At 37.2% G+C, this 14,843-nt stretch overlaps 1 protein-coding gene across 6 annotated transcripts in view; it reads left to right on the forward strand.

Moving 5' to 3' along the window:
• Window positions 1-14,843, forward strand: part of hay (ATP-dependent DNA helicase hay) — a 461,732-nt gene that overhangs the window by 318,516 nt on the left and 128,373 nt on the right. For all 6 annotated transcript variants that reach the window (XM_090382541.1, XM_090382513.1, XM_090382523.1 and 3 more), the window contains one exon: window positions 6,600-6,802. In XM_090382541.1, the coding sequence (XP_090238667.1) occupies window positions 6,600-6,802 (203 nt within the window). The remainder of the gene's footprint in view (window positions 1-6,599; window positions 6,803-14,843) is intronic.

A 14,843-nucleotide genomic window follows, 5' to 3' on the forward strand; every position in this document is an offset into this window, starting at 1 on the left:
AGTCGAACTCATTAATGCGTATGATCGGCAAAAAAATAGTGTTTGCACTCTCGCTGCAAAATACAAAATCGGGAAGACGCAGGTAAGCGACATCCTAAAGAAAAAAAATTAACTGCTCAAACAATTTTGGCAACACGGAAATGATCAGGTTCAAAAATCATTCCCGAAAACTGTTGGACTTCAAACTGACAATGTTACATATGAGTGGTTTTGTCGCGAATGTGCTAAAAAAATTCCCATTAATTGGCCTATTATTAGGGAAAAGGCTTTGGAGGTTGCGAAATCTATGGGAGTAAATGAGTTCAAAGCTTCTGTGGGATGGCTAGACAAGTTCAAAACTCGACATAAAATTTCTTTGAAAACCATAAGTGGTGAAGGTGGATCTGTTGATACTGGGGTTGTAACAGAGTGGACCGTCAAATTGGAAGATTTATGTCGTGATTTTGAAGCTAAGGATATTTACAACTGTGACGAAACAGGGTTGTTTTTTAAAGTTCTTCCTGAAAAAACAATGAGTCTAAAAAACGAAAAGTGCCAGGGCGGAAAAATTTCTAAGGAACGCTTGACTGTACTATTGTGTACAAATATGCTGGGAGACTTTGAACAACCTCTTGTTATAGGAAAACCACAAAATCCTCGTTGTTTCAAGGGCATAAAGTTGAATGTTGATTGGAAGTCTAATAAAAAAGTGTGGATGACACGAGATGTCATGAGCAAATCGATAAGTCACTTTAACCAAAACATGATTCGTCAAAACAGAAAAATTATTCTTTTCATGGATAATGCTGCATCTCACCCGCACATTGAATTGTCCAACATTCAAATCGTTTTTCTGCCACCAAACACATCTGCAGAGTATCAGCCCTTGGATCAAGGGATAATAAAAAAATTTAAACTTCACTACAGAAAACGTGTTTTAAGACATCTCATTGCAAACATGAACGATGAAACATGTGCGAGTGACCTTGCAAAGAAAATCAGCATCCTAGATGCGATTCAATGGATTTCCTCTTCAGTAAACGCAATTAGAAAACAAACTGTCGTGAACTGTTTTGTAAAGTCTGGCTTCTCAAATGCAAAAATTGAAGTTGTGAACAACAATGTGGAGCACCAAGAAGAACAAGAACTTTATCTATTGATAATGTACGATACTTCAGCTACAAGTGACCCTGGCTACAAAGATATAGACTAGAACCTCACTACAGAAGATGGTGCTATAGATATCAACGACATTATCATCGATATTTTTCAAGAAGTTCCTCATGAGGATGAAGAAATGGAAGGAGGTCATTATGTCGAAGAACATATTAGCGACGAACCACCGATGAAAATAGAAGAAGCGCTCATACAAATCAATCGTTTAAAAATATTTTTCGCCACTGAAGTATCTTACTGAAGGACTTTCGATGGTTTCTTCACTCCAAACAAATGTTGAAAACAAAATTATCAGCCGGAAGAAGGTGCAGAAGAAAATAAGTGATTACTGTATGTATTTTTCATAAGATAAAGTCATAATATGCATAGCACAATTGTATGTATCTTATTTACAAAAATATTGTGCAAAATCTGTATATAATTTAATTTAATTTTACATTAAACGTTTAAAGATTTTTCTTTATCTCTTGTGTATGTAATTGTATATTATTTACAAAAATATTGTTCAAAATCTGTATATATTTTAATTTAATTTTACATTAAACGTTTAACGATTTTTCTTTCTTTTTTTTTTTTCTCCCTCAGACTTCTTGTTAGCAGGCACCTCCGTAGCCAGGTGGGAAGGAGCAGCAGTGCGTAGCACACGCTTCTTGATTAGACCGGGGTTCGAGCCCGTCACCACCAAATACGGAGGATGCGGAAAGGTCATTCAGGGAATGACCACCGCATATCCCGGAGCAATATGGCCTTAGTTGCTAATGCTCCTAAAAACCAAATAACAAACAATTTCTTGTTAGCGGACACTTCTCTCTAACGGACACATTTTCGTTCCCCATGGCTGTCCGTTAAAGGAAAGTTTCACTGTAAATCTCTTTATATGTTCGCCGAACATTTCTTTTTTGATTCAATCAGTTCAGCGAGCACAGTTGCGAATGCTGCACAAGCATGGGGAAAATTCCCCAACTTATGTAGCGTTCCACGGAACGCAACCTTTACGTATGTCGGGGAGTTGCTGTACTACATATGGGTAGAAGTAACCCCAGAGGAACATACCAACTGTGTGGTACTACACTTAGGGTGGTAGAAAATGAAAAAGACCTGGGAATAATTATGCAGTCAGATACAAAGTTTTCTGAGCAGTTCAGACAGGCTGCAAGAGCAGGTCATGGAATTTTGTCAATGATACAGTAATACCCCGACTTACGCGAACTCGGAGTTACGCGGTTCTTGATTTTTTCGTTTGGCAACGCTGCCGCCCACTATCTTCAAGGTCGTTTTCATATGTTATCGATATACGGTGGGACGGCGGAGAGTGAGAGCCAAAGATGAACAAAATTCAACTTTGCTGCTTTTATGTTTTTTATATCAGTGAAGGGGAAACACATTTCACCATAATAACGTAAAAACCAACACAATTCCAGCTATCGGTATGCAATTAGATCGAGTTTACTACCAGTTTATAACAGATTCCACTAGCAGAAACACAACTGGATTTTTATTGTTTTATGGTAGTAACCCCCTAGAAATGTGAGGTGTTAATAGTGTATCTCTGCCTTTATGGTGTTGCTTATTCAGTTGCTACATGCGCGCAGCTTTGTTTATGCGTATCAAGGGTGCCTCCTCGTTTTGTAATTGTGCTTTATTCCCTAAAAACGAGTAAAGGTGTGAAAAGGAAGCGTCCTGGTAACGACACTGCACACTCAGAGAGAAAAAGAAAAGCAATAAAATGTGTGTTCAATCTTGGGTGGTCGGCACCTAACCCGATTTTTCCCATAGGGCCTGTTGTTTATTGCACGAGGGTTTATAGGAACACAATTAACACTATCGTTCTATACGAGGACTGACTGTATTGATGGCATATGAAAAACGACCCTCAGTGTTTCACTTGCTGTGATACGCATTGGACGTGTTTTGTGCGAACTCTACGTGCACAATTAACGATTCTACGATCGACGAAAGTTTTCTAAACCCTTAAAAAACTATGTCGTTCAAACGAAGTAAATCTGATTCTCCTGCACCTAGTAGGAAAAGGAAAACGATATCTTTGGAATGTAAACTTAACATTATCAAGGATTTTGATAGCAGAATGAAAATTTGTGAATTGGCAAAGAAGTTTGAGCTACCGGAATCCACAGTAAGAACAATCATAAAAGATAAAGAAAGAATTCTCGAAGCGGTGAAAAATGCTCAATCCTTGAACTCAAGCATAATTCGTAAACGTCATGGTATTATTGCTGAGATGGAAGGAATGCTGAAATTATGGTGGGATAATCAAGTAAAAGTGAAGAATTGTCCAGTCGATCAGAACACTGTGTGCTATCAAGCTAAGCTGATTTTTGAGAGGTTGAAAGAAGAAGCTGAGGAGGCGGACAAAGATGAAAACTTTGTAGCTAGTAACGGTTGGTTCAACCGATTTAAAACTCGCTGTAACTGGCACAGTATCACGGAGAGTGGAGAGGCAGCAAGTGCCGATAAAGTAGCTGCGTCTTCTTTTCCTGAGACACTCAAGGCTATGATAGAAGAAGGTGGCTATAGCAGTGAAACCGTATTTAACGTGAATGAGACTGGCCTGTTCTGGAAGAAGATGCCTAAAAGAACTTTTATCGCGCGTGAAGAAAAAAGCTTTCCAGGCTTTAAGGTTTCCAAAGACCGATTGACAGTGATGCTTGGCGGGAATGCAGCTGGTGACTGCAAGTTAAAACCTCTCTTAATTTATCGCTCCGAAAACCCAAGAGTTTTAAAAAACATATCTAAAATTAGTTTACCAGTGATTTGGAAGTCAAATCATAAAGCTTGGGTGACAGCTTCCGTTTTTGAGGACTGGTTTGGTCATCACTTCATACCAGAAGTCGAACGTTATTGCAAATCTAAACAGATTCCATTTAAAGTGATGCTTCTTATTGACAATGCACCCGGTCACCCTCCTGCCACCCTAATTAATTTTGACCCACGTGTGAAAGTTGTGTTTTTGCCTCCAAACACAACCAGCTTGCTTCAACCGATGGACCAGGGAGTCATCAAAACATTCAAGGCCTACTACACGAGGCGTTCGTTTGCACGTCTGAATGAAGCTATGAGACAAAATAGTGATATGTCTGTTAAAGACTTTTGGAAACAATTCAATGTTTTATATGCCGTAAGAATCATTGGAGAATCTTGGAATGAAATTCACAAAAAAACATTGAATGGTGGCTGGAAGAAACTTTGTCCATTTTTTTTCAAAAACGAGACGAAAACAACGCCAGAAACTGATCATGTCGCTCATGTGATAGAAGAAGTTGTTAATCTTGCCAGGCAATTAGATTTGGAAGTCGATGGTGATGATGTCAACGAGCTGTTGGATTCACATAGTCAGGAGCTGACAATGAATGAGCTCATAGAGATGCGTGAGCAAAACGTAACTGAATCCGACACTTCACACCCAGTTCCACCAGAAAAGCACATGACAATTGCAAACTTGACAAAAGGTCTCAGCTCAATTGAAAAGGTCTTAAAAATTTTAGAAAACATAGACTCCAACGAAGAACGCGTTACAGTTACAAAGCAAGGAATAAAAAAATTATTAGCTTGCTACGAAGAAATTCTGCGTGAAAAAAAGAAGGCGCTGTGTCGTCAGACGAATTTGTTAGATTTTATGAAGCCATCGACATCGAAATAACTTTTTTAAGTAAGTCATTTATTTTTTTAATATATATTTTGTATTCATATGTATAAAGAACTGCAATTTTATTAATATTTTTCTTCTAAACTAGTGTTTTTGTTAGTCCTTGGTCCCAATTAAGCAAAATTTATATGTATTTATATGCAAAGTTTTACCCCGACTTACGCGAATTCGACTTACGCGATTTTCGTCGGACCCACCTATCGCGTAACTTCGGGGTATTACTGTATACAGGAATATTGTTAGCAGGGAAAAGAAAGTGATTATCCCTTTGTATAAGGCAGTGGTCAGGCCACACCTTGAGTACTGCATACAGGTCTGGAGGCCTCATTTTAGGAAGGATGTAGATTTACTTGAGCGTGTACAGAGAAGGGCAACAAGATTGGTGAGGGGAATGAAGGGATCCTCTTACCAAGAGAGGCTTAAGTTCTGCAAATTGCAGTGGCTGGAGACTAGGCACCTGTGCGGTGATCTGATTGAGGTGCATAAAGCCTTGAATGGGTTGAGCACGCTGAATTCTGATGGGATCCTTCCACTTGTTCAGATTACGAACCTAAGGGGTCATAAATTCAAATTAAGAAAAGACAGATGTAGAATAGATGTGCAGAATTTTGCCTTTAGCCAGCGGGTGGTTAATTGCTGGAACAAAATTCCATCTGTCGTTGTGGAAGTTGGTAGGTTGAATAAATTTAAGGAGGAACTGGACAGGCATTTGAAGGGAATAGTGTGATTTTTTTTTTTTTTTTTTTTGGCTGATGCTGCATAAGCTCATACACTTGCTTTCTTGCATCACATGCCACTGCTGCTGCTGCTACTACTACTACTACTTTGGTCCTGTGCCACAACCAGTCTGCATCCTTTCACTGTCTAACTCCAAACTCACAGAACCCTCTTTTCCTATTCCTCGTCTATCCGTTCTACTTCTGTTTAGTGGAACAGCCTTCCTTTGCATCTAATTTCCCAAGAATTGCAATCTACAGAAATTGAAGTCTGATGTGAACTAGTATCTTTTTCTTGTCAGCCTTCAACCCATGCATAGTACTAAGTAATGTTGGTTCTAATACATTTCATGTTTGGATCTTAAAAATAATAGAAAAAAAAAAGAAGAGAAGCTCATATTAGAGATTTGCACTTTCTTAGTTGCTCCCTCAGTGAAACTCTGTTTGGAACAATTCTGCTAATATGGCAATGGATTCATTCAACATTTTGTTGAGTAGTGAGTTCCGATCATAGGTGCAAAGTCTTCCTTACCTTTGGTTTGATAAGCATTGCAGAAAATATTTTCTGTCAGTTTAATGGCAAGATTATAATAACTTGAAGAAGCAGAGGAGAAAACATCAGATATATTATTTCTATACTCTGTTAGTTTCTAAACTTCATGTGGTGAAGTGCTTTCATATCAAATATTTATATCCTGTTCTTTAGATCCCAATGTTTCTGAAATTCTCAAAAATTAAACTTTACTTGAATATCTATACACTCAATTCTGTATCTGTACACTGCAAATGGGGGGAGTGAAAGGGAGGAGATAAGATTCTTCTTATCTCTCTCTCTCTCTCTCTCTCTCTCTCTCTCTCTCTCTCTCTCTCTCTCTCTCTCTCTCTCTCTCTCTTTTTTTTTTTTTGTAATGAATTCAAAATATCTTGATAAAATTTTATTTAAAAAAGTTTGGGATTAAATATTCTTGTGTTTATTAGTGAGTTGAATATTATTAATAAAATATTGTTCTTAAGAACACTGAAAGTAAAAACACTATATCGAAAATATTTCTTTCTGTTATTAGAAGTACACACTATTCCAGCTAAAATGTTTCGACGAGTTTTAACTATAGTGCAAGCACACTGCAAACTGGGACTTACAGCTACATTGGTTCGTGAAGATGATAAAATCCAAGATCTGAACTTTCTGATAGGGCCTAAACTGTACGAAGCTAATTGGTTAGAACTTCAAAATAATGGATACATTGCCAAAGTGCAATGTGCAGAGGTAAGTGCTCTTTAATTTTATGGAAACTGCATTTTTGTCTTAATTTTACTTTAAAAAACAGTGTCGTTTGTTGGGGAAGCTCAAATAAACTCCAGTTTGCTTTAAGATTAAATAAAATTATTTAATTACTTACTGCTACTTCATGTGATTTATGCATGTACACCATATATGTGAGAATGATTACTAGGATTTTACATTATTTTTGCTGAGCAGAACGAAGTATTGACAGTGAAATATATTATAGTGCAGAGTGAATAAATGGTGTAGAATGGAGATTCCCAAACTTATTCCTTGTGCTCCCTTTAAAATATTTTATAAATTTCATGCCCCGTCATCCAGAACAAATGCAAATAAACAGATTTAACAAAATCTGTGTTAAAATAAATTAAAATTTAGCATAACCTATGAATATATATAAATTAGTGTGTGTGTGTGTCCTTCAGTACATGTAACCTCAAAGAAAAATAAAATGTTTCTTATTGGATAGTATAGTGGTTTGTCCATATTGTTTTAAATGTGGACCTCTGGTGTAGAATAATAAAAGTACATATTTACAACTTGAGTTCCCTTTGCATTTCTGCATATACACATGCACTCAGTCAAATGTGCCTGAGATTGCAGTAGCAAACGCCGCTATTATTTAAATTTTTAGTTCACTTTATGTATACTCATTGTGTGTTCTGTATGGAGAGATTTATTAGGATGATACGAAAGCTGTTCAATAAAGAATGATAATTTTTCATGAACAACCGAACTGCTTGCTATTTCTAGCTGAGCTCTGGAATTTTAAGAACAAATCAAGCTGCATCACATAGCAACTGCACAGTTGATTCATGTGCATGATGTGGCCTTAGTAAATAAATAAATTTTCTGTTTATACTCCGGGACGACCAAACTGTCAGAGGAGTTCACAAGATAGATAGAATTCAACAAACAGCACTGTATTCAGTAGTCACCGGCTTGAACCCCGGTCACTCAAGGCACGTGTACTTATGCACCCGCGTGCCTGACCACTAGGCTACGGTGGCACATCAAGCTTATGCCTGTTTAGTTTCACTTACATAACAATGGACGCAAACCTGACTAAATATGCTGCTCTCAATTTTGTGTCCATCTCAAGAAAACACAACTGAAGTGTATGAAATGTTAAAAGAGGCTTATGGTGAACCTTCACTTCAGTGTAGCACAGGTCACAGATTGTTTAGAATGTTTAAAGATATACATGATTCAATCACAAAAATTGACGGCCCCTCCGTAGCCAGGTGGGAAGGAGCAGCAATGCGTAGCACACGCTTCTTTATTAGACCGGGATTCGAACCCGTCGCCACCAAATACGGAGGATGCGGAAAGGTCAGGGAATGACCACCGCATATTCCTGGAGCAATATGGCCTTAGTTGCTAATGCTCCTAAAAACCAAAAAATAACAATAACAAAAATTGATAGCCCTGGAGCTCCCACCACTGCTGTCACCACAGAAACCATAAACACAGCTTTTGTAATGGTAAGAAAAGACCATTGTATAACAGTAAGGCAACTGGCAGAGATGTTGAGAATATCAGTAGGAAGCATGCACGGTATTCTCCATGACTGTTTGCATATAACACATCTTTGTGCATGCTGGATTCCAAGACTACTCACACCTGAGCAACATCAAGTTTGCATGGAGGTTTGTCAGGAGCTGAAATAGATGATTACTAAAGATGGTTCTGCACATGGTAATAATGGCAGATGAGACACGGCTTCATGATTTCAATGCAGAGAGTAAGCAACAAAGCTCTGTTTGGAAGTCTGCATCATTGCCAACACTGAAAAAAGCAAAAGTTGGGCTTCTGAAGTTATGGTTTATGGTTCTCTTTTTTGGACATTCAAGGAATGGATTACCAGCATGTTGTGGCATGCCATATGACTATTGCAGGCCTTATGACTAGTGCAGTACTGAACTGTACTGCACACTTTGCAGGAATCACCTTCATCATAAACAACTGCACAAGTAGTTCATGTCAAAATGCATGTCAAAAAATGGCTTCTGCCATATTTTTGAAGAATAGCAGAAATGGAGGAAGTCTTTCCTCAAATGGGGATTACTTTGAAAAAAGAACCATCAAAATATGGATGATTAATAAAGGTATATTATGAAAAAACAATTATTTATGATCATTCTTTATTGAACAGCCCTTGTATATATAGAACAATCTGGCCACGAAAGGATCAAGGTAACAAAGTGGCTGATGCTGCAGCCAGGTCACTGCAACCCCAGAATAACCATAGCCCGTTAGATCCCTATATAGACAATTAATAAAAAAAACAGATTACTCGCCCAGTGGCAACAATCTCAGCATGGGCAGGTCATGAAAAAGCTATATCAGATAAAGCCTGGCAAACACTGGCAGTATAGTCTGCACAGGAACTTCAGGGAACTTCAGAGAGGAAGTTGTTCTTGCCTGCCTCCACATAGGGCACAGCCATCTCATGCATTCACTCCTGCTGAGGGCATATGATTTTCCTTTGTGTGAGGAGTGTGGCACCTTTTTAACCCTATGACATATTTTATCCGAGTGTCCTTGTTATAGACATGAATGTTTTATTTTTTACTGCTTTTACTTATTTATCTGAACCTTATATACTCAGTGAGATTTCATCTGACAATGACCATGTGTCAGCTATTTTTACTTATCTAAAATCATTAGGCCTTTTTATTCTTTTTTAAATTTATCTTTTATGCCTTTTTACATATATTTTATTGTGGTACATTTTGACATATTGAACTAATTGTTATCGTTTATATAACCTTGTTTTGGCACATTATAGCTTTAGCTGCTGATGTGTCAATAAAACTCAAAACCAACCAACTGACCAATCTGGCCATGAAACAAATTTACATGAGTAATCTTGAAGGCTGATAGGCTATTATAATGAAAGAAAGAGACACTTCACTGTGTATAAGTAGGGTTTTATTTCAGAACTATAGTTTTCAGACTGGTTGAACAGTCTCTTTTTGTCAAAGCAGTGTTAATGGCCCTTGTACAAACACAATATTAATCACAGGCTGGGGTGTGCCGACTGGGGTGCAAAGGATGCATTGCACCCGGACGCTGAATATTTAGGGGTGCCAGGGCTAATTTAATGCTAAAGGCCATTAAATTATATAATTCTTATATTACAAATCTCAAAAAATTATAAAAGATTTTTTTAAAAATTAATAATAAGTGTAATAATTGTAAATTATTATTTTAAGTCACTTAAGTAATGAGGTGGAAAACTAAAATTAAATTTTTAATAATTTTGGATAGAAATTAATTTTTGACGATTTATAATTACTTTTTTTTTTTTTTTTGTTAAATATTATTTATTGAAATAATTTGTTGAATCATTCTTTTTAGATGGCTGACAGAAAAAATAAACTTTCTGGCGCAGCCTACCGAAAAAGAAAATTAGAAAAAGAGGAGAGCATAAAAAAAGTTACTACTTCAATTTCACGATTTTTTGTCGCGAAATTGAAGTAAAAAAACTGGAGAATCATTGCAATCACAGTTAGATACTTTCTATGATGACAAAATCAGTGAGGAACAAAACATCACTCAAAATTCCGTAGAAGATTGCTTTTTTGGAAAATCAACTGCGTATTGAAGAAATTTCATCAAAATTTGAATGTACAAAAGGGACCTCAACTGGTGATACTCCAGATTTGACCAGTAAATGTTTCGAAAATGGTATGCACGATCCAGAGTTATCTAAACAGTATTAGAATGTTTTTAGTACAACTCGATCTAGAACAAGTTCAACATAACTTTCCTTTAGATGATAAGAATAGGTCATTTTCTACAAAATATTATTATAAACAATTAAGTAATGGGGAAAAAATTCTTAGAAGCTGGTTATTATATTCAAAGTCAAAAATTTCTGTATTCTGCCTTTGTTGCGAACAATTTCATAATAAAACTATGGGTTTTAACAATGATATTGGTTTTTTGGCATCTGGGTGGTGGTGCCCACTGAGAATAAATAACAGTAGTCTCCTCTATTAGAGAAGCGTTGTTTATTTGAAGTAGTGCAATACCTGGCAGTAATCATCAGCTACTCCACATCATTCTCGAGCTGAAGCTTAAAAATATCACGAATAAGGTTTTCCCCTGACGATTGGATGTAGAAAATATTCCAAACGATTATATGCTTGAAACAGGCAATCGTTTTCAAGCTCTATTAGAACTAGATGACGATATGCTGCCTGAGGAAATGTGGGAAAATACAAAAAGCATTATTAAGGATTCAGCAAATAGGATTACAGAAAGTCACTTTTAAACTTATTGAACAGAGAAGAACTGCAAAAGCCCAGGGTGTACAAGGAAACAGAGTATCAGGAACTAAGCAAAGTCAACAAGCGCTGCTTAAGCCAGGACAAACAGGATTATATCAATCGAAAGTGTAAAGAAATCGAATACCACAACAAATGAAACAACACTAAAAAAAGATGTATGATGTAATTAAGTCCTTAAAACAAAAGTTCTGACCAAAACTTAATGTAATTAAGGACTCCAAAGGAAAAATTTTAACAGAGGAGAACACAATTAAAGGAAGGAGGAAAGAATACTGTGAACAGCTCTTCCGAGCACCTGCTGGAACTAATGATTTGCCACCTCCTTTTCAAGAGTGTGATCACGAATCAGTTCCACTGAAGGAAGCAGTCAAAAAAGCCATCAGAGAACTAACGTGAGGCAAGTCACCTGGAATTGATTTTGTCATAAATCATTTTTTCATAAAATGATTGCAAAAATTTGGGAAATGGGAGTGGCCATCAGATTGGAAGAAATCAATTTTCATCCCCTTACCAAAAAAAAAAAAAAAAAGAGATCTGAAAATTTGCACAAATTACAGGACTATTAGCCTAATTTCTCACGCTAGCAAGATTCTTCTTAAAATCATATTAAACAGAATCTCAAGAAAACATGAAGAAAAAAAACCAGAAGAGCAAGCAGGTTTCAGAAGTGGTAGAGGAACCAGAGATCAGATCTCAAGTCTCAAGTCTATTGAAAAATGCAAAGAATTCATTGTTCCAGTCATTTTGTGTTTTATAGATTATGCAAAAGCATTTGATTGTGTTCACATGAGAAACTATGGGAAATGATGACTATTATGGGTTTCCCAATCCACATAATTCAGCTGATTAAGTTACTGTACAAGGAACTGTGAGAACGAACATGGGAAACACAAATTTTTTCACAATAAGTAACAATGTCAGCAGGGCTGTATTTTGTCACCTCTCCTTTTTAATATTTATACCGAAGGTATCATGTGTGAAGCTTTGGAAGATTTAGAGACTGGCATCAAAATTGGAATATATTTTGTTATTTATTTATTTATTTATTATTTTTTTTTATGAAAACCCCAAACAGGAGAGGTATTAGAACCTATAGTACTTAGTACTGCTTGGGTTGGAGGTTGAGAAGACGAAAGAAGATATTTGTTAACATTAGACTTGAACTTCTGTAGACTCTAATTTTCAGAAAAGACATATGAAGGGAGTTTGTTCCAGAAAACGGCAGTTGAATGAATAAATGAGGAAGATGAAAAGTTGGTTCTGTGTGTTTGAAGTTGGACGGTAAATGGATGTTGGCTGGGGGCAGCACACGTTCGGACTGCTTTGAAAGAGAGAGCGGGAATTATAGAAGCCAATTCAGAAGAACAGCGTCCATGGAAGTATCTGTAGAAAAGGCATGCAGCAGAAACAGTACATCTATGAGACAGTGAGCGGAGAGACTCTGTTAGAGAGGAGTCATTAATTAACCTAACTGTCCTCTTCTGAATGGAATCTAGAAACCTGAGAGAGGTTTTGGGGGCACAGCCCCAGATGTGGAAACAATATTCCATGGTAGGATGGATTTGCGATTTGTACAGAGTGAATAGCTGTTTGGAAAAAAGTAACGCCGAGAGGGAAAGAGAAAACCAAGTTTTTTAGATGCAGAGGAAGCAATATTTGTAATGTGCTTATGCCAAGAAAGATTAGAAGTCAGGGTAATCCCCAAAAGAGATATATCACCATTTCCTAGAAATGGAAGTGTCACCAAAGATAAGCATAGGAGCAGAAGAATCCTTTTTGAAAGATTGCCCAGAGAGATTAGAAGTCAGGGTAAAAAGAGAGAGATATCATCTTGCCTAGAAACCGGAGTGTCACCAATGATAAGCATAAGAGCAGAAGAATACTTTTTGCAAGATATAAGACAAGACTGAGTTTTAGAAGGATTGAAATCAACTAAGTTGTCTTGCCCCACTGGAGAATTACCTGGAAATCGGCATTTAAAGAATTGGTAGCAGATATTCGAGAAGTTGCTGATTGAGCAGGGAAAGGTTTCTCAAAATGGAAAGTGGAATGCAATGTGCTATCATCAGCAAAATTATGGATAGGATTTCCAGTCAATGGAAGGTCATTAATATACAAGAGGAAAAGAGTGGGGGAAAGAACTGAACCTTGGGGAACACCGGCATTAGTGGAGAAGTTAGAAGACAGAGAGCCATCTAGCATCACCCTCAGTGAGTGATCAGAGAGAAAACTGAATAACTAATTACAAAAAACAGTTAGCAGACCATAAGATGGAAGCTTGTTTAGAAGACCTTTATGCGTAACATGATCGAAAGCCTTTGAGATGTCAAGAGCAACTGCTTGTGTTTCACTGAACTTTTCCATTGAATTTGTCCATGAATGGGATTAACCCCAGGAACTCACATCTGGTGAGTATGGGCTTGGCACACTCTGGGTCCTGAGCTGGCTATCATTATTCTTCTTGTTTTTTGTGATTCTCTTCTACTTCTCTCTCTCTCACAGGATAACTCGGAAATTTTTTTAGCTGGTGCAGCATAAGCCTTAGGCTTCCTTGCACTATATGGCTAGCAATAATAATAATAATCTCGTTGTGAAGGTAGCCTCAATATCAGATGAAATCAAACGATGCCTTTATGCTACTACATGTAGTTAAACTTATGGGTAAGCTATGGTGTATTTACACGAATATTATATAGTTAATTTCAACCCATAACATATTATGCCTTGTGGGTTTAGCCTTCTGAATAAGATATGTACATATGAATTGAACTCTTCTTCATTAACTTTTCAGTGACTGACGAGAAAACAGTTATGTAAAAGGCCTAAAGGGCAGCAAATTATTATTTGCACCCAGATAGCAAAAACCCTTGGTGCACCCCTGGTTATAGGGATATAGCATTCTTGCATGATTTGGTCACGGTTACTTGATTTGCATGTTGTATGTTTAACAAGCATGGTGTTTGTACATTATTTTGAAAAAAAACTAGACAACTGCTCTGAGATCATGAGCCTTGTTCTTGTCTGTAATGTGCTGTATAGCTTGGCATTATCAGAATACCTTCTCTTCATAATGATTTAATCATTGAGAACTATCTAAATTTCCTGATTTTTGAAGAACAAGGACACCATAATAAAGTATATTTGATATCATATGTTGAATTTCAGGAAAGCTTTTTATGCTGTTGCACATGGAAGAACTGGTGTACAAATTGGAGTGGTATGGCATTAAGGGTAAGTTGCTACAATGGATAAAGGGATGGTTGGGTGGGAGACGACAGAGAGTGGTAATCAATGGACACTGCTCTTCGTGGACGAATGTTATTAGTGGAGTTTTGCAGGGTTCGGTACTGGGTCCCATTGTTGTTTTATGTATTCATCAATGATATTGATGAATGGATCTAGATAAGTTGGGCAAATGGGCTGAGAAGTGGCGACTGAAGTTTAACACTGACAAATGCAAAGAACTGCATATGGGTAGCAGTAACCCAAGAGAAACGTACCAACTGTATGGTAGTACACTCCGAAAAGTGGAAAATGAAAAAGACCTGGGGGGGGTAATTGTGCAGTCAGATATGAAGTTCGATGAGCAGTGCAAATGGGGTGCCAGGGCAGGCCATGGAGTCTTGCCAATGATATATAGGAATTTTGCTAGCAGGGACAGGGGAGGTGATTATCCCATCGTACAAGGCAATGATCAGGCCACACCTTGAGTAATATATATAGGT

The sequence above is a fragment of the Mastigoproctus giganteus genome, chromosome 1 (assembly GCF_048544385.1).
Source record: "Mastigoproctus giganteus isolate SK-2022 chromosome 1, ASM4854438v1, whole genome shotgun sequence".
In the NCBI taxonomy this organism is placed as follows: domain Eukaryota; kingdom Metazoa; phylum Arthropoda; class Arachnida; order Uropygi; family Thelyphonidae; genus Mastigoproctus; species Mastigoproctus giganteus.